Source organism: Nesoenas mayeri (assembly GCF_963082525.1).
Source record: "Nesoenas mayeri genome assembly, chromosome: Z".
Taxonomy (NCBI): domain Eukaryota; kingdom Metazoa; phylum Chordata; class Aves; order Columbiformes; family Columbidae; genus Nesoenas; species Nesoenas mayeri.
Window position 1 is genome coordinate 4,595,847 of NC_137542.1, and position 21,859 is coordinate 4,617,705.

The 21,859-nt window shown below is 36.1% G+C and overlaps 1 protein-coding gene across 1 annotated transcript in view; it reads left to right on the top strand.

The window, feature by feature from the left end:
• EDIL3 (EGF like repeats and discoidin domains 3) overlaps positions 1–21,859 on the top strand; it is a gene marked incomplete at both ends in the record, with an annotated part of 256,953 nt that overhangs the window by 126,121 nt on the left and 108,973 nt on the right. Inside the window, one exon of the mRNA XM_080362067.1 lies at positions 10,615–10,743. Within this exon, the coding sequence (XP_080218193.1) occupies positions 10,615–10,743 (129 nt within the window). The remainder of the gene's footprint in view (positions 1–10,614; positions 10,744–21,859) is intronic.

The following is a 21,859-nucleotide window of genomic DNA, read 5'->3' on the forward strand; positions in this document are numbered from 1 at the left end:
AGGACACATTGTATTACTAAAGTTGTTTCATAACCTCTTGGTCTTATCCTTGTCATTTGGAGCCTAAATGCAGCATCCAGATTTTTGAGCCATGTGAACTTCTCTGTGTCTGAATCCATTACATCAACAGACGAGTAACATTATTAATTCCCTTTCAGGAACCATATCCAGCTAACAATTAGACTAGATCGGAAAGAGATTATTAACATGCACTCAGGTTGTCTGTCCTGAGGTGAGGGGAAGTTAATTATGTCTAGTTCATGCCCTCATCATTTGAAATCACTCATTAATATGGTCGTCATGATGCCTGTGCACAGATCTGTGGATCTTGCAAACCAGAGGAAAGTTGGATGTGTCAGACAAGATACCCATGCCACAGCTGACAATGTACACCAGAAAAGAGTGTGTGGGTCCAGAGGAAGTTTGCCATGCCATTCCATAAAGGAATATGTTTGTGTCCTTGTGGGAGTGCTGCAGTTATGCTCCAGCCCTTGCGGAAGGCTCTGCTGAAAGCAAAATTTACCTGTGCAGAGAACTGTACTTGAACAACAACAGCGGCATTTTGTGTAATAACACAAAATGGAATTTTGAGTTAAAGCATTGCTTATCAGAAGAAAAACTAATCTCCAGTGTCGCTTTGCAGGAATTATTACTATTGCCCCCCAAAAAATAGGTCAGTATTTGCATCCATGTACAACTAACTGCATGTGAATCACCGTAATCAAGAGCAATTAATTTGTATTTGTGTTGTGCATGTAGCTGGTGCAAAAGAAGCAGGCATCTGGTGATTTTACTGTGTATCTTAAAAACTGAAGGAATATAACAATAGGAAGAAATTATTTTACACTGGGCCTAGTAAAACACTGTCTCAGGTTGGCCAGAGAGGTGGTGGATGCTCCATCCCTGGAGACATCCCACGCCAGGCTGGACAGGGCTCTGAGCAACCTGAGCTGATGTAGATGTCCCTACTCATGGCAGGGGTGGCACTGGAGGAACTTGCAATGTCTCTTCCAACCTATTGTATGATTCCAAACTATTTCAAACTATTGTATGATTCTATAACTGCAAATATGATTTGTGATTTTAATTTGGGATGGTTACGCAGTGTGTGGGTTTCTGAGTTGGCAAGAGATCAATATGAAGCAGGAATAGTGTTTGAGGAGAAAGAGAATGATGATCTTACTAAGGAGGGAGTAGAGTTGGAGAAGAGTGACAGAATCTGGAAATCAAAAGGATTTAGGGTAGTGTACAAGAAATCAGAAGTGTTTGATGACAGCTGAAAAAAAAAGGCAAAGTGGAAAGGATATATTTCCTCTGTCTTATATCCTAAGGGAAATGGCTGACTGGAGTGCAAGCCTTGTCTATTTCCCTTGGTTTCTGCTGTGGACAATTTTATGCCTTTTTGGACTATATATATTTTACATTTAGTAATTCTCTTTCATCACTTTTTAATAATATTTCATGTCCTAAAGATAACCACCCTGTGAGATTCTCTTTTGCTCCTTCCGTGTCATTAATGCGACACTAGTAATGAGACCTGACTCATACGAATATGAATAGCATAAGTTTAGACTGTTGCATTTTTTAGTTCCTACTGGAATGCTCAGCAGGAGGACTAACTGGATTTTAATCTATTTGCTGTTATAATTAGGTTCCAAATAATATTTCTAGTTTGTTCTTGTTTTGTTTTGTTTTATTTTAATTTTCCCATTTTTAGTGGAACATAGGGAAAAAGGGTAAGAGTTACAATCACTGACAGTTGAAAGTGCAGTGAAACAGTGAAAACTGACATCTTCATATATGATGACAAGAATAACAATATAAAAATAGCACTGTTGCACAGAAATGCCGACTGACTGTGAGGTTCTGTGTGAGGTAATTATGCATAGTTTCCTCGTTACTGGGCATATTTTACTCAGGCAACAGACCAATGCAGTAAATACAGAAATTGATTTGTTCAACTAGGTAGAGAATGAATTTCGAGAGTTTATTTTAATGTAGAACCTGTAGACATCAGTGTTGTCAGAACTACACTTCTGAACTGTCTGTTGATAATCTCAATCTATAATAAGTCTCCAAGTCTCTGATTATTATAACATACAAAATTCTTTGCAGTCCCTCAGCAGAATTTTTACAACATAGAAGATTTTCTGTCGTTGCAGAGGTTTTTCTGTTTGATGTAAACCAAGATAAATGGAAAATATTTCTAACATCAACTGGAAAATTAATCTGGATTTAATAGTGATACAAAGTAAACCACAAAAAAATAGAGTGTAGCAACCAAGGCCCCACATTTGGGCCAGCAAGAGTGTGAGAGGTCAGCAACTGAAACACTATAATCCAGGTAAAAATAGTGCTGTTGCTTCCTGAGTGTAAAGTTAGAGGAAATGAAGGAAAAGGCCCTGAACCTGGATTTTCTGTAAACAAAGCATGTATTCTTTGGGAAGATAAAATCCTCCTGTGAAAGGTCTTGAAGTGATGCAGCACAGGTCTTGCATTAACTTGCTGCAGTAGTTTTATGAGATGGCTGGTGGGGGAAGAACACTGTGGGCTTTATATAGAAACACGAATGTAGCTGATGAAGGGTATAAGGAACTGAAAAACAGCACTGGAAATGGGAAAGAAAGTTCTCTAGCTTTGAAGCTGAGGCATATGAGAAGCAACGATGAGAAAGAAGTTGCGGAAAATGTCTTGTAAAGCATTGATCGCATTCTGCAGCTTTTGGAGCACTTTCAGGTCTCAGCCTGTGTAGCATCACTATACTGCCTATATACTGACCACAGCTTAAATTTGGGTATTATCTGTCATTCTCATTCAATGGGCTATTTATTAATGAAAAGCACTGTATACCCATCAAGTTTAAATACCAGCTTATCAGAAAATATTCTGGTTACTCAGTTAAAAAAAAAAAAAAGGTGGGAAGATGGCTGGACAATCAGTTTAAATTTATTCTCTGTAATAAAAATCCACAGAACAGGGGTAGAGGAAAATGTGCGGAAATGACCGAAAGCATTTTGCACTGAAGGGGTGAACCTTCGCTTTTGCTGCATCGAGATAGAGACACCTTGATCATTATAATCAGCACGCTCCATTTGCTGCATTAAAAACAAGATAAATATTTAATCACAGTGCAATTAAGTCTGGATCAGTGCCATTAGTTTATAATGACTGTATAGTTAGATAGAATCTAATACAGTACTAAGTCACTCATGAGCCAGGCTGAACATATTTCTATTTTTTTTTAAAGCTCATATTTTGAGAATGTTCATGAGATGAAAGCATGTGTAACTGCAAATTATTTTTACCACTTTCATGCATTAACTGGAATAACATATAACAGCCAGTTAATATTATCAGTATTCCACATAAACTGTGAATGGTGTTCTGCAAAGCCCATTCTTTTCAGGTTAAAATAACCAGACAAATAACAAGCTGTAGGTATAATAAATAGCCGTTGATACAAAATTCATTTGTAACCTAAAGCAAAATAGAATTAATGGTGCCAAATTCTGAAAGGAAATCAAATGAAATATATTGATTTGTAGGAGCTATTGTGTTTTTTTCAGGTTTTGTTTTCTCTTTGTTTTACAAATATTAAAGTATGCTGGGCAAGAAAGAATTTATTACACTTCAGACATCTTGAAGGATTGGGTAGTTCAAAATACATCAAGGTCAACTTCCTTGGGTTTTAGTTGAACTGAGACACTATTTCCTTTGAGTTGTGTCATGATGCACCAATATCATGGGAGTTGGGCCCTAAAATTTTTATATGTTTACATAAATTTTGAACCCATAATGACTTTTAAGGGAAAAAAAATTATCTGTAAGAAAGAGCAAATACTGGACTACAACATATTCATTTGTTACTGAAGATGCTTCATACTTAAGTGGCAGAATGAGTGTGTTGACCAGAAGAACTCATTTTCATGATTACAGCTGCTTCTGGCAGCAGGTCAATAGCACATCTGCTGAGAACGCTCTTCAAATGTCCTCAAGACTGCGCACTGCTGAGCAGGCAGCTGAGATGTAGCTGTAGTTTTAAGTAGTGATCAAACATGCTGTTCTTTGGACCCAGCTGCATCCAGAATGTTCTTGGGAAAATCAAATTTTCTTCTAAATACAGGTGAAATGTACAAATACTTGACCAGAAGCTTAGTCTTAACCGCAAAGATGGTGCAGAGGCTCAAACATGGGTATGAGACCTAATTCCTTGTCCTGCATTGTTGGAATGGTTATGTCATACTTGTGTGCTTGACCATATAGATAGGCTGATACATAAGTACGTATTTTGGTATGATTAATGATCCTTAGAGCTCGGCAAACGCAGGATAATTTCTGTTGAGTTGTTAAAATGGTCTCTGAAGTATCATGACTCCCACACAGACACGCAGCTGGGGGCATTCAAAACCAGCCTCTGTGTCAGGTAAGCCTTGCACAATCATATTAAATTAACAGGCAAAGTAGTAAATGTGAGGAAGATCAAGAGACCTTCACAAGCTTTTGTTATATTCCTCCCTTTTTTATGCAATAAAGCAGTTTTCTGTTATAACCTATTGGGACACTCCTGCTGGATTTGAATCCTCATTCTAGTGCTTCTGTGGAAGATGGTCTCTTTTGAATAGGATTATGTTATATTTTGGACTTGTGTCTGCTGAACTTTGAAGTCTATAAGCTCACATTTGAAGGGTCACACCTTTCAAAAAAGTTTTTAAAAAGGATGATCAGGAAATAAAAAGGCCAATGTACTTCTCCTTTGTGCATATATAAGTCATAAAAACATAATTTCTAACTGCAAGGAGAAAACATATGTATTAGTTAAAAAAAGGATGTGAAATATAAAAATTCAGAGATTAAGCTCATCTCAAATATTCATAAGATATCTAATGCAGATTTTTAATTAGTCTCATTGCAGGATTCTTCAGATTTCTTCTCAGGTTGCAGGAACTGATGAACAGCAGGGATGGGGTTGAATTACCAGGACACTGAACCTAATTCAGTGTGATAATCCTTAAATTCCTCACCATGGGAAGCCTGGGCTATTCTGCTAGCTCCAGCAGCAAGGAGATTAATCCTTTTCTTCCCAAAAAGACGAGAGAAGTCATACGTACCACTGGTTTCTTTACATATATTCATTTCAAACTATAAGAACTCTTTCTAAGTGAACTCAGTCACATCTTATTTTGAAGACTTTGCTGTGGCAGAAGATGCATCTAAATTGTTATATATTATTGAAACATAGGCAAAAGCAAGACTTCAAATGACTGATGTTAAAACTTTGCAAGAAATCTCTGCTAATAATTTTCACTTACCAAAGGGGAGAAAAACAAAACAAAACAAATCAAAACAACAAGAACAACAAAAACAACAAACCCTATTTGACTGGCACACATGTAGAACCAAGAGGAAGTTAAGAAAGGCTAGTAGTATGAAGGCAATGAACTAGGCAGTATTCTTTTACAATGAACTGTAAAATCATTTGATACATTTTATTAGCTTGATGATAACTCCAATATTTGTTTTGATGGGATTCGGAGCTTCCTATATTATCAAAGTAAAATTATCTATTAATCTTACTTCAGTAATATTCCACAAAATAAATGAAGCAATTAGCCTTGTAGCTAACAGTATCTTCATCTTGATGTATATCAAGGTCAATATCTAATTTAGTATTTTTCATTAAAGTTGCATTATTTCTACATGAAGAAAAGATGGATAGATAGATACCATCAAAAGTGTTAACATTTATATTGCAGTGCCTTTAATTTACTTTTTAAAAATCTGATTATTTGGCTTGTGTCACTCCATTAAAGTATATTTTTCTTTTTATTTTTTCTCTTTACATTTTTCATATTCCTTATTTAATGCTGTCTTAGTAAGAAATGATGGTTTACGATTTTTGATTGTCTTCTTGTTTTAGCACAGCAGCAAGCACACTTTTGAGTGTGGGGAATCAGACATTAGGAATATGTGACTAATGTACAGTTCTCGTTTAACTACATCACCTGTAACTGCCTGGTACTTTTTAATGTCTTTCCCACTAAAGCAGTAGCAGATTTTATATTTGGCCAAAAAAAAAAAAAATACTTACACTGTTTGGTAGAAGAATGAGAAAAAGCTTATTTTACAGATGACTGTCACCGAATTGAGGAGTGGTATGGGAGTCACAGAATAGGAGTTGATTGTTTGTTTTTTCTTCTTGTTATGACTGGTATTTAACTTTCTGATTTATTAGGTTTTACTAAGCTAATGGCTACACTTTTAGCCACGGTACTTCCAGGTTTGCCTGTGTCATGTTTTAAGTTCAAGGTTTAGATTTATCAAAAGAATATCTGGCAGAGCATCTGCAGGCTTCTTGATAGTGCAACGTCAATGTATTGTATAAAATGTGTCCATTGTGTCACTGGACATCTGCACAGCTGCCCTTTCAGATAGGCTGTCCCTGATGGAGTTTGTACTGGCACTGCAAATCACTGCAAATGAGCTCATGCATGGCCCTTGCTGTCCTTGATTGGGTGAGGAGTGGGAGGGCTGCTGTACTTCATCAGCAATGCACTAGAAACATTTTTTTTTTCCCTAAATTCTAATGCATCTTGGACACTTGGAGGGGACAGTAGTTAGTGTCGTACCTCACATATTCACATGCAAACCTGAACAGATGAAAAGTATTGACAGAAGACAGAGGTAGTCTACCAGTGGAGTGACTCTACCACCCCCTTCTCAGAAGAGACACTGTGTGGGCACCAGGTTCTCATCACCAGCCCTCATTCTCTTCAATGTCTTCCCATTGCACCACGTGCCTTGCTCATGCAGATACGATCTGTAGTAAAACTAAAGAATTTATTTGAGAGCAATCAGAAATTTAGGTAATGACATTAAACATAGAGATGTTTAAATGTGCTTCACAAATGTCAAAGCTTCTATGCTGTTTTGCTTGTTTATTTGTTTGCTTTTTTCTCAAAAATGAAAAACCACGCAAAAAGAAGTAGCTCGAAGTAAGACCAGGTATTTTAAAAAATACATTTCCTCCAGAGTGTCAGGATAAAAACGTAGAAAGGTATTTGAACACTTCTCTCTGTCACTTCAAAAGAATTTGAATATCATACAAGACAAAATGAAGTAACAGTTTTCCTAAATAGGCTAACTCACCCTTTGTATATATTATCATTCTCAAAAATTGCATTCTTATTGGTAAAATGATGCTTTCCAGGCTTTACTTGCTGTAGACAAACTAAATTTTCCTTATATATGTAATTGCCACTTTAGTACTACATCATGCAAGATTTTATTTTTATGAAGTTTTAGTCGACTGTGCCTGTCAAAGAAGAAATCATAACATGTTTCTGCCTTGAGCCCCTTTGCAACTCTACTGAGGACACATTTGTTTGATTTGTCCATCTATAAAATCGTGAATTTTAGTAAGAGCATCTAAAAATTGCAAATATATTATGCTTTAACTTTCAATTTTATTTTTTTTTTTTCAAAAATAGTGTGGGATTTCAATTGAAAAAACAAATAATGTACTTTGGTTTATACTTACTATGTTGACTAATACAACTGAAACTGCACAAAGAAGAACTCAAAAGAGCAGCAAAGTGAATAGATCTATTACTTTGAGGGCACAATTAATCTTGTTGACATTATTTTATATGAACATAGATAAAAATGCCTGGAAAGCATACCATTGTATTCCACTGCTCATTAATATTGATCAAATGTTGTTGTTCTCTTTGTGTTAGAAACCACTTAAAGATTACCCACAAAAGTATTACAGTGCTATTGATTAAAAACCAAAACCAAACAAACAAACAAAAAACAGACCATCAAAACAACCTCTGAAGTCCACTTTTTTTTTTTAAATTAGCTAATAAGTTTGGTTGTTAGTTTTTTTTTGGGTGAAGAGGGATATTTTTAAATTTGCTGTTACAGATCTGATTAACCAACAATATTAATGAGATTGTCAGGGAATTCATTATCCACCAGATAATGGCAGAATTAGGGCTCAGAACCTTCAAGACACTCAAACCTCCATAACTTACCTCAGGGATCCCATAGATTCAGGGAGAGAAAAAAAAGAGTATTATATGCTTGAAGATTTATGTGCTTTAGATATCCTGGAGCTGTGTAAACTGGAGTATGGTCCTCTGGAGAATTAGGAAAAAAAACGTTAGGTTGATATAGGCTTTTTAAAGTTTCAATCATTCATTATTTTAGAATGTAGATGAGTCTAACCCATGTCCTCTTTAGAAACTTATTGTCCACTAGTGAAAATTAGATGATTGTTGTTTACTAGTTTCAGTGCATTGCTCTCAATACAATTTTTGAACTACCAGTTTCTATTAACAACAATAAAAACAAACAAACAAACAAACAAACAAAAATGAACAAACACAAATCTAAAACAAAATTACACAACGTTCAGATTGCAAATACTGCTATTCTATGTCTATGACCAAACAACAACTCTTATCAGGCAAAAAGAAAAAAAGAAGTGTTCATACTGTTGGTGCGGGTTGTTTATTGGTTGGTTGCTATTTTTCAGTAGGAAGGCATTGTAGAAGACTGGCATTAGTTAGAAATGCTGGCATGCACCACAACATTTATTACCATGCACCTCAAGTGACCTTTTAAGTCTTTGTACTCCGGACTGATCTGAGAAAATGCAAAATCTAAAGAAAATCAATGAAAGTATGCTGAACATGTGCTTAACAAGCCATATGGAGAAAGCAGCAAGCAAAATGAGAAAGTAATTGTTAAAAGATTTATTGTTCTTGGAAGATTAGAGATCCTCTTGCATAGAAATAATTAACATATCAGGCTACCTGCAGATACTCCTGAAACTGCACCACTATGATAGAGATTTGAAAAGAAAAAAATACACAGCTCATGTTCATTGGGAGACCAAAAGTGCAAGTTATTAAACACATTCCAAAAAATATTAAAGTGGAGATTTAACACAGGCTGTGATAGTTGAAAACCACAAGTCTTCCTAGAGCTGTTAAAGGAATTATATATGTTGTTTGGAATTAAGAACGTAGTGTATCATTACATTTAACGTGTAATGTGGATGAGGAAAGGCAAAAAAAGCAACAACCAGTCTCCTTTTCATCTTACTTATTTTTGCCTTTTTTTTTTCTTTTTACTGCTAATTGCATTTAAAATAATCTGCTATATATTCATGTCTTTTATTTATTGGATTCAGTGAGACATATACCATATTTAACAAAGCACACAAGCATAACTTCTGGAGGATTTTGTCCTAGAATAGGCTGATGACATAAGTTGTAATAGGAATGTGTACATGGATAGTTTCTCAAATCACTGTTATATAACCACCTGGGCAATTACAACTGGGGAATGTGTTCTGACAACCCTGTCATTCTATTAATTTTTATCTTTTGTAAATTTATATTTTCTTTGAGAGTGCAGTTTTCACTAGTGTGATGTTCTGAATGAATGCCGTTGCTTTGAACATCTGTCAAATATTGGGTTTGTAATTCAAAACATAAACTAACAGACAGACCCTCCGAAACATACAGCTCTTCTAAGTCTAAATCATTCAATTCCCAGTGCTGATTGTCAGTAAATTATTCTGTAGAAAGAAGTTATTTTCTCTTTTGTTTTCTGTTTTGTTTTTATGTAATTTTAATTGAGTCGATAATTATGACATTGCATTTCAGTAAGCAAAGGTTCACTTATTTCCGAGTACATAGAAAAAGTTGAAAATAACATACTTTATGTTGAATTCACAAATCTTTTCACACACAAACCTGCATGTGAGGCTTTTCAATCAATAATTGTCAGTTCTTTTAAGTGAGATTGGAAAAAAATCAGCAAAATGCTGAAGTTGTTTCTTTTGGTAGAAGGTATATTACAGGTAGTATTATTAATTTAATAAAATGTAAAAGACTTTTAACACATGCGATTAAATGAACAAACTTTATACTTCAGTTCAAAACACACTGTTATTTAAAGGTATGTATAGTCATTGCAAACCTAACAAATTGGATCTCACAGCTGAAATTTTAGTTATCCTAGCATGTGGTTAGTTAGCCAGAAGACCTTTGTGAAATCAGCTCGAAGAGGATATGCTAAAAAGGGCATTTGAAGGAAAAAAAGAAATAGTTTGTGTAGTAGCTGCTAACTGCTGGCCAAGGTAGTCACATATTCAGAAGGTCATCCAAAGACATAGCAGAGATCTACTCAAACTACTAATGTGACATATAGTGATTATTCAGGGATATTGTACCTGTCACTCTGTACATGACAAGTACATTTGATTAATACATATTTCCTCAGTGGTATAAAAGTTAGAATGCCTGTTATCTTTAATAGGAGGGCAAGATTTAGCTTCTCTGTCTCCTGTCTTCTCCTACATTAAAAAATAATGTTGTGATTAATGATTAGTGACATGCTTCATATTTTTTCTTATTCATAAAAATCTGTGCTGGCATGTTATCTGAACTAAGTGAAAAGTATATTCTAGTGGGTTAGTGAAATAAGAAGGTCTACATGAGGGATTTTGGTTCTTCAATGAATGCATATAAATGACTGAAATTATTATGGTTGTTATTATGTATCTATATATACTTCTCCTTTTGTTCTCCCCTCTCTCAGGACCCTGCCTTCCTAATCCATGTCATAATGGTGGGATATGTGAAATTAGTGAAGCGTACCGAGGCGACACATTCATAGGATATGTTTGTAAATGTCCAGAGGGATTTAATGGGATTCACTGCCAGCACAGTAAGTTCCACATGGTAACTTTTATTGTATTTATAGATAGAAGCTCTTTTATTGCTTGCAATGTTGAGGATTAATATCGGATCTGGTTTTCTGAATTACATCAGTCTGTGGCCTTTATATTATGAGCAAGTTAATACCACTGCATACTACTACTGCCTTCGGAAAATGACCTTACTTCCAACTTGCTGGACAAAAGAGTCTATAATTTGCTACTCACATTCTGGAGCATGGTAAGAAAAGGTAACCACATTTAGCATGGATTTAATGGAAAAGCAGATTTGAAATAGTGGGAATCTTGTCTTGGAATTGTTTGTGAGTTTGTTTTTGGTTAATGCTAAGCAAACGTAGAAAGAACAACTGAAAAGAAATTTGTGAATAAACCTTCTAGATCTTTCTTTATATGTGCATTTATAAATTACGAAGGTATGTATTGAATCATTAAATTCAAGATTAGAAGTTCCAGATTAAAATCAGATATACATTTAATCCTGTATCTGGACCACTTTCTAAACATTACCATTCATCTGAAGAGTTTTTCAGGTCAGATCAGAACAGCAGGTTGGTATACTAGTCTTAAGAGTGCCTAGTTAATGAACTGACAAGTAGTCACACGGAAAAAATAATCTTGAGATTTCAATAATATCTCATGCAGGGATTATATAGTAAAATATACACTTCACCAATGAAACTTTTTAACAAGTAGATAGATGTTGTATTTTTTCTACTCATACTCAAAATCACAGGCCTGTTTTTCTCCAATTAATATTATCCAAATTTCTGTATGATAAAAACCAATTAGTAAGAGCTATGCATGTTTTTCTAAAATGTGACTGATCAGTTTACATTCTCACCTATAAACATAATCTGCATTATCTTATTTGTTTGTTTGTTTGTTTGTTTTTGGTTTTTTTATTCATATGGAAAAAGCATTTAGAGCAAGTGCTTGCCTAAGGAGAAAATCCTGTGCCAAATTTGTTTTCTTTTGTGCAATAAAGCACAGCATGGTTCTTAAAATCTCATGTTATTGATGCATTTGGAAGCCAAGCATTACCCAGTTAGGAGGTTAAAAACTGAAACAAACCATCAAGAATCCAGTTCCATTGCACACAGAAGATAAATCCACTCATTCAAACCAGAGTGAATAAGCACTGAATCCAGTCTGCCTTAATTAAGTGCTCCATTTAGATAGTTGTCTATAATTTGAAGTGTCAGGAACCAATACAGTCCCGCTCAAATAACTACTTATGTTCATTATGTCCCTTATATGCTCAATGGAAAGTGTCTTCAAAGCCCTGAATATAGATATTCAATTTCATTAAGTTTGGCCACACTCTCAGTTAATTATTAAGGTAACATATGCAGTCCCACAAATTTAATCTAGTTAAATTGTGTGTCTAACCCCTCCACTGGGAATATGGGAGTGTTGTATATTTTCCACTCCTTTGGGATCTGTTCCATCTAGCCCTGATTCTTGGAATGGCCATCTATTAGAGCTGACTGTCAGCAGCAATCCTACTGACTTTATTTTGGTTTAATCATCATATCATTAGAGTACTCAGTCAAGATGGGGGACTGAGTTCATCGTGTTACCATGATGGCAAAAGATAGTAATTGCCAGTCTTTAAGACATATAGCCAGGAGTTCAAGAGTCTCAAGACCAGAGCAGGCAAGATTATGTCTAACTGTAACACAAGAGTTATATCAGCTTAAAAATTGTACCTGGGCTAAATTGCGGATGTTCCCATCGTGGTTCCCAATCCTGTTCCTCATACTTGAATGCATTTTACATGAGTCTGCCACCTCATAAGTGAAGTGAAAGTCATTAAAGAGTGGAAAGATAAGCTGTACCTTGATCCCCATGGCTATTGTACACGAGGATAGAGGTTGACTACTTCTGTGTGCCATTGATGTCCAGTCCCACAGAGGAGCTGTTGTGAAAACGTGATCTAATTTCTTCGGGAACACTCCATCATGAGACCAGTCATGCAGTCAACATGTGATGCACAACTCTTATCCTTCCATTAAATGTCAAAGAGGCGACCTTTGTTAAGAACCCAACAAAGTGAGTAACACCACAAATTTTTATCAAGCAACATGCACGATGAACATGTGCTGTCTGGAAAGCAGCATCTCTTGTTACCTAACACATGAAAAAAACATACTGTAGTGCATTACGGAGTGACTCAACGTAGTTGTTTCCCGGGCCCCCAGTGTCCTTTTAAAAACATTCAGGTATATAACAGTTAGCTAATGATCCTGATAATCAGCAAAATGCATTTGTACCAATTTCAGAATAAAGTAGAGCTCTCACATGGGTGATTTAGATTCACCGTGGGGAGACTAGAACTCAAGAAGGCATCTAAAGTGATCTGAGATAAGACAAGTTCATGTGAACAGTTACTCTTTTGGGGAGAATAAAATTCAGGCCTTTTCAGATAATATGATTTAAGATGTGATAATAAATCATATACAATATATAGCTGTTCAGAGGGTCTCTAGGGATGTCAGCTATGAGAAACAGCAGACGAGATTTCTGCAATCAGGAAGAAGTATGGGACTTCCACTGGTGGATTTAATATAACTCTTTTATATGATATCCCTTTAGCTCAATTCATAAAGTTCCTTTAATACAAATTCCTCTGCTTCATAAAGTTTAGCAATTCAATTCTGAACTTGCTGTAAATCAAGTAAGAAGTCTATCAAAGTAGTTCCATCATAAAAAGGTAAATTAAAATGACCTCATTGCAAGACACGTATCTTCATCTAAACTGCTAAGATTTCCAAAACTTATATTATATTTCTCTTCTACAAGGTTTTTATTTGGTCTTTTTTGTCTTTTTTTTTTTTTTTTTTTTTCCCCCATGTCTAATATTATGTCTCAAAATCAATCAAGCTAGATGATTGATTTCAGAGTCAAGATACATTCCAATGCTGGTATTTTGTCATTTTGCATCAACAAACATCCTGTCAATATTTCTGAGATTCCTTAAACTTTTCCCCATGTAAATAATTCATATGTGTTTATAAAAAAGATCATTAGCAATTTCACTGATATTATATTCTAGATTTATTGCAAAACTGATATTAATTGGCAGTGGTTGTCTGAAAAAGTTCTGATTCTCCAGTGGCAAAAAAAAGGAAGCAAAGTTTCGATTTCAAGGCTCATAAACTAACCAATGTTTGGATAGGAAAGTCTACATCAGGTGTAAACCTGAGCAGCTTTTTTGTGCTGATACCCAAGAACAAAATGTTCTTTAGATATTCCTCTGTTATTTAAGAGGCAGAGAATCTTCTTGGCATGATGATTCTTCCCAAACCCTGTCCAGGTTGCAATCTGTCATGCTGTTAATGTGTGGTAATCTGGCTCTCAAATGTGCCATAGATAGTATCTAGTGACAAGGAGAGAGGAGTTGTTTGCAAAAGCTATCTTGAGGCAAGTCTTCCTACAGTCTTACTACACTGAGAAAGCAGCTCTTCCAGAGAGTAACTTAGACCACTTTAATTTCTGAAACTAGCATACAATTAATGCTCAGGAAGATTGAGGTGTACTCTGTGGTGGTGATGCTCACTCTAAAGAGCAGAAAATATTTTTTTTCCTTCAGGTTCACTTTGACTGAAATCCATGTAAATGCATGTCCTAGCCATTCACCAGAAAGAAGCATGTAATCATTGGCTGCATTATAATTAACATTTCTTTAACCATGGATTTCAGGAAAGTCTATCTTGTAAGACCTTTCCGGCTTTCATTGAAAGAGACCTACTGCTATTTGTGAAGAAGCACCTGTTGTTACACCATTATCAACCTCATTAATCACTCTTCATATGCCAGATGAAAATGATGGACAAATAGTCACCGTTCAGATAACTAATGCCTTCATCTACACATAGAGGGAATTTTCTGTTACCTATTAAAACAGCCTAGAAATACAATTTGCACAACAAGTCAAAAACCATGGAAATACCCAGAAGAGTGAAATGGACAGTTTTTCCACACACCAAAAAAGAAAAAAAAAAAAAAAAAAAAAAGATACATATCATTGAAAGATATTGATAATATGAATTACTGTGATCTTCAGATAGAGATTGCCTGCTTAAAAAATAGGAAACAGAGACATTAGTAACACTGTAATTCAAAGTGTGGGTTACTATCTACCGCTCAACTAACTGAAGTGACACAGAGATCCAACCAGAAAAAATCAGATTTGAAACAGTAAAGAGTTCAGATTTAAAGGTTTGATTTAGATGTGGTTTTATGTTCTGAGGATCACTGGCTCTGTCAGCCATAACTAAATATTTTACACTCCAAGAAAAATAAAGATTATTAGTCAAGCACCCTTAATAAAGTAAGCAAGTCCTTCCCAGTGTTTGTACAGAGTTCTGTGCTTTCTACTGTGCCATCATTGATGGTCTGTGGTATTTATATCTGCTGCGTTAACATGTTGAGAAAGTGTACAGATATGGGCCACATGGCAGAACATCAGCTCACATTTTGATAGGGCATTGAGGTATCATCCCAACTACCCATAGGACACTGACTTTTAACTGTGGGCCTGCAACTGGAAATGCCAGTGGTCATGCATTTCTGGCCAGGTGACATGATGCATTGCTCTACCAGCAAATTAAAATCCCAGCAACTTTTCCAGCTACTAGGAGGAAATATATGTGCAGGAGCTGTAAAACATCCAGTGGCATGGATTTTGTCTGCTAGGAAGATAAATCGTCTTACAACAAATATGCGATGAGATTGAGCAACAGGGACAAGAATTATTTGGCTATTGGAAGTAGTGGTTTGTTTTCCTTAAAATCCAGATAAATATCCTGGCTCAAGCAGTAGGTGACTGAGCTAAGACAGCCTGAAGCCCAGAGAGAAAAAACATTAAATCTCAGGTAACAGACCAACACTGGGTACTTCTCAGAAAGGGTCAAGACACCCTCATCATGAAAAGATGGGACATAACTTGAAGATTTTATTTAATTCTGTAATAGACAGAGATTGGCTTAAAATCCCAGATAGGAAGTATAATATCCACTCCAATTTTGTGCCAGTCTTGTTAGCATTTGCTTATACAGCACTGTTTATTCTTCTCTTTCATACACACTTCCAATAGCTTTTTTTTTTTAAATTCTTGAGTTCCTGACCTTAACAATTTCCTGATGCATTGAGTTTCATAGTCTAATTATACTGTATATTGAAAAAACTCCCTTTTCAATTTCAAACTTGCTATCTTTCAGCATCTTAAAATGATTCTTTCTTTGTGTACTATAAGGCTAGAAGAAAAGCAGCTTTTGAGTACCTTCTGTATGCCATTTATTATTTTGCATACATTTGACATGCTCCTTCTTATTCTTCCTGTGCAAACAGTTGAAATTATTTCCTTTTCTGTTTCACATGAGAGTTTTTCCACGACCTTTAAATGTTTTCTCAGTAGTCTTCTCAAAACCTTTTTTGTTCTGTGGTATTTTTTACTGTGACAGTGACCTATACTGAGGACAAATTTTCTGCCATTTATTTGGTAGAAGATCCTCACAGTACTTTACATATTCTTTAAGCAGCATTTTATTGGAAGTTTCAAGTTTTCCTGTTTTAACCAGAAGTGGGTGTTGAGATGAGGTTTTTATTAAGCTGCCTTCTTAGATGCCTAAATTTCTTCCATAAGGCGTCATAATGGAAGGAATTAGATCTTCCCAATTGCTTTTGGGTTTTATGGGGATATTGAACAGAAGGGAGGATTTCTTATGACCTATACTCTGACTGAACTATACAATGAATAGTACTTTCAACAAGATGTGTGTTTCCGTGGTTTAAAAGTCACTTAGGTTGCCAATAGCCTTTATAAACATATTTTTTAGGAGGATCAATCTCTCTTCCCCTAATTACTGTCTTTCTTAAAGGTTAGTATTATTTTACTGTGGAAATTAATGTTCCAAAAATACATGAATTTCTGTTTGATTGTCAAATAAATTAAATTTGTTCATATTCTGTGTTAAAAAGATAACAAATGGAGGTAATCTGCACATACAAGTTCCTCTATTTGAAGTAATATAAATACTGAGTTTAAAATTATTTCTTTAAATTCAGTAATAGTTATCCCATTGTAATGTCAACTTCACACATTCTCGTTTATAACATAAGGATTATAATATACCTTTTCAGTGGATTTCCTCAGAATAACTGTTTATATTCCTGAATACATTACACAAAAAAATCTAGCAGAGTCTTTCAAATGCTGCATGAATACTTTACAAAAAGACCCCACGAAGATTCCCTTGTAGATGTTCAATAACTAGACTGCTTTTTTGAAAGCAACGTGTATATGGTCTTACATGGCTTTGTAAAATGACAATGTGAAAGAATATATGAATTATGATGCTACAGTTATTTTGTAACAGATAAATATTGTAAGAAAATAATGAGTAGTTTCAGGACCTACAAGAGGTTCTTCACTAACAGGCAGGGAATTGGACACTGATTACTCTGCTCTCTTACACTCTTATTTTCATAGCTTTTTTTTTTTTCCTTAAGCTCTCATACCGGGGTTTAGAGTGTATATTTCTTACATGCAAGATCTCTTACTTAAACAGATAGGGTATTCCAGATGAAGGCATGATGACACACTCATCATTCAAACCTCAGCTTACATCAATATGAGGTTTTCTTGGATAAGAGCAGCAACAAGTTCAGTATTTGTAGACATGTTATGTTTATTCTTTATCACTTAATACTGCATTATTCCATGTATTATCTACTATAAAATTATTTTCAATTTTCTTCAAGATTATGCATTCACCAAGCAGAAGCTCTTATCTAGGACCTCAATTTCATTTATTTTTTTGTGTTTTCCTTTTCAGGTTTGCTTTCATGCTTGCCAAAAAGTACATGTTCATTTCAATTCTGTTACATAAAGTGGTACAGGGTTGTTTTCTTCACTGAAAAAGGTCATTTTGTAATATCTAAATGCTATTATTTCCAATGCTTTTCAGAACTTGAGTTCAGAAAACAAGCATTTCATACTGTTTTCTTTCTGATTTTGATTTCCAAAATTCAGTATTCTGATTTTGGCAGCTTTCCAGTAGTGTGATGATTGTCCATTTTCTTTTTGTTTAGTCTTAGCCTTCTCCATAGGAATTTTCTCAGTGTTCTATTTGCAAGGATTTGACACAGAAAGGCTCTGCAAATTACAGCAGACTTTAAATGGAATAACAGTGACTGGAAACCTAAACTCATCTTGGTTTTCGGTGTGGACCTTTAAGTAGCTCTGCTGACCCTAACTGATTTGTTACTGTAAAATTTTACCTCCTTATTTGTCATTTTAACAAGCAATACACTTTGTAAATGAGCCTGCTTTCCATGCCTTTATATGACTCCACCTTTCTTATAGGCAAAGAATGCTTGTTACTGATAGCAATGTCCTTGGCTTTCTGCAAGGTCATAAACTCTTTTTCTTAAGGCTTTGAACATGAGTTTCTTTGACACAGCCTTGAGATTCTGAGTGACTTGTAACATTGAGCTGCTGCTAAACTATCACTTAAACAACTGTTCTTCAAGAAAATGCATCAAGAAGAAAACCTTAAGGCAGTGTATTAACCACATTATTACATCAGTACAGAATTACTGTTGTTGGCTATATTAATATTTGAAACTCTGACGCAGTAGATTATATAGTTTGTATTAGAATAATAGAATCACAGAATGGCTTGGATTAGAAAGGACCTTCAAGGATCATCTAGCCCAACCCCACCACCATGTGCAAGGACATCTTTTGCTAGATCAGGTTGCTCAAAGCCCCATCCAGCGTATCCAATGATGGGGCATCCACAACTTCCCTGGGTCACCTGTTCCAGTGCCTCACCACCCTCATTGTAAAAAAGGTCATATGTCCTATCTAAATCTACACTCCTTCAGTTTAAAACCATTGCCTCTTGTCCTGTCACTACAGGCCTTTATCAAAAGTTTCTCTCCATCTTTCTTATAAGCCCCCTTTATAAATTGAAAGGCTACAATACGATTTTCCTGGAGGCTTCTCTTCTCAAGGTTGAACAGACCCAGCCCACTGAGACTTTCTCCAAAGGAGAGGTGATTCAACCCTTCAACCATTCTCCTAGCCCTCCTGTGGAAGTAGATCCACTCTAACAGGTCCATGTCTTTCTTGTACTGGGGACCCCATAGCTGGATGCAGTACTCCAGGTGGGATCCTGTAAGAGTGTAGAAAGACAATCACCTCCCTTGACCAGCTAGCCAGGTTTCTTTTTACATAGCTCAGAATAAGATCGGCTTTCTGGGCTGACTGTTATTGCACATTGCCAGCTCATGTCCAATCTTTCATCCACCAGTTCCCCCAAGCCCTTCTTGGCAGGGCTGCTCTTCATCACTTCATCCCCTAGCCTGGATTGATACTGGGAGTTGCCCAAACCCGTGTGCAGAACGTTGCACTTGGCCTTGTTGAACCTCCTGTTGTTCGCATGGGCTCATTCCTCGAGCTTGTCCAGATCCCTCTGGATGGCATCCCAGCCTTCAGACATGTCAACTGCACCACTCATCTTGATGTTACTTGTAAATCTACTGAGGGTGCTCTCAATCTCACAAAGAGAACAATCAATAAATAATAATAGAATTATGGATAATTAGAAGAAGAACACAGGAAGACTGGAGCTGAATGAAGCATCTGTTCTCTGCTCCCTCTCCCGGCTTTTTATGCCCATTTAGGTAAACACAGGAAATTATAAGACAATTTCAGCCTTTGTGATAGTTTAGGATCAACAGAGCCACACCACAGCTTTAAAGGAAGGATTGTTTTCAGTCTTTGTTGTGCGCACAGATTCATTACAGATATAGCAACACATTTCTGTGAGGAAGATAATGAAGATAAATGAAATCTGGAAATGAAATCTCACTATTTAATGAGACAAAACTTATCATTTAGAATTTTGTCACACAGTGGCACAGTCTGATCCATCTGTGTAGGAAGCAGCTGTTAGAAACAAGATGAGTTTTGTAATTTAGATCTTTTTCTTGTTTTTCCTTTTTGATTGTTTTGCTGCTGTAAGAACTACTGTGCTAAACCATCTGTGTATGTAGGTGTGTCAAGGATGAAGAATTAAAATATTTTATTTCTGATAGGAGTTCATTCTGGCACATGGCTATGTAGTTCTCTATTACTATATAGAATATTAGTATTTCCATTGTTCATTGAATTAGTTGAAAATTATATGACTGACTTTAATGTTTGAAACAGTTCACATGGCAGTTTTTCTAAAAATTAAAGAAAGAAAACAATTTAGTCATTGCATGTTTTTTTATACTACAGCCCCAGTGAACAGTTTGAAGAAGCCAAACAACTTTTTGAAAGTAAGATCCAGAAATGTATTCAGTATTCCAGCTACCCTTTTGAAATTATAAGCAGTGTTTATTCATGTGGATGTACTTTTGATATTAGTGGGTTTATTTGTTAGTAAGCAGTACATAGAGGGAGAGAAGGATATAGTGTCAGACTCATTGCCTATGTGTGCAAAACTGTAAAAAACAGTACTTGGACTTGCAGTTCAATATAATGAGATAATAGTCTGATAGTATATACCAATCTGCATTACAAATGTATTCCCTTTGTATTCATAAAATATCTCAAGCAAAACTCATGGTGCTGTCACATTTGCATATGAATGCCCAGGATATTATTTTAGCTTGCATTTATTCTGATGTGTTAAATAACATATAATTATTTCTGTAGGGCATCTGGATGAGTGTTTTAGTTTGAATTAGGAGTGCATTTTTAAAGAAAATCTCTTGATCACCTCCACTTACTGTTATTTTCTTCCTGTGACAGCAGTCACAGAGCACAAGAACTGGATCCCTTTGAGATGAAAATAACCTAAAAGAAAACAGTCTGGTAGTCTAAAATTCCTCATGTACACATTCTAGTAGGTAAATGGGCATTCCGTCCACACAGCCAGCCTAGAACTTGTACATTTAAAACATCTCTAAGATATGTGTAGGGTCATGCAGACAATTGTGTCCTCAGCTGTGATCATTTCACTTTACAGCTATAATTCTATAAGACCACACTACTTATGAATAACCTGTCTGTGCCTATACTTTTCTCCAAGTACAATGAAAACAACAAATAGATCTTGTTTATCTTCCTTTTCCTATGACTTGTTAATGACTGTGTCATGGAGGCACCCCGTAGGTTAATTTAAGGGTCAACAAGGTCCAAAAACAACTTCTATTAAACCGGAAAGAAACAGGGTTTTAGCACTCCAAAAGTGACTTAAATAAAGGTTCAGATATCAGTTGAGGAAAATTATGAAGGGGCAGCAACTAATACAACAGGCGGTCCACAGAGTGCATGCACGTGGCTTCACTCAAAACAATGCCGGAGCCGGCCCTGAGTCCCGGAGAAGTACACACTTGCCTGAACACGGTGCGGGATTATTTTTAAAGAGAGACACGTACTCGTAGTGAGTACGGAAAGTGTACACCCGCGATTCCACGAGGGTAAATTTATAATACACTTGCAATCCTGAGAGAGTTAATTTACTTACACGTGCAAATGTGCACTGAATATTACACGTGCTTACGTGGAAGCACGGGAGGAAAATACACTCGCGATTGTGCGAGGAAATAATTAATACCCGTGCTCGTATTGAGCACGGAAAGTTATATGTGCAAATGTGCACGGTAAGTTACTCATGCTTGTATTAAGCACGGAAAGTATGCGTGCAAATGTGCATGGAAAGTTACAGGTGCATATGTGTACGGAAGGAAAATATGAATATACTCGCAATTGTGCAAGAAGTTTTACTCACACCCATGGCGGCAAGGCAAGCGGAGTCTCCATCCTGGGGAGGGGGGCCGCTGTGGCTCCTGGTGGCAGTGGCTAAGCTCATGCTCTGAGAGACCCACACAGCAATGGGTGGAGTCTCGAGAAGAGTCCTGTTTTTTATCTGATCAGATCTGACTGTAGGCATTCTAGAAGCTCCTCTGCACACTCACTCACTGGTGCCTTGGCACTCCCTTCTCCTAATGGCCCTGGCCAGGGTGCTCTGGGGCCAAACAAAAGAAGCTGTCAGCCTCAAGTAGCAAAGAAAGAGAGGAGATGTGCCCACTCCTCCATACTGA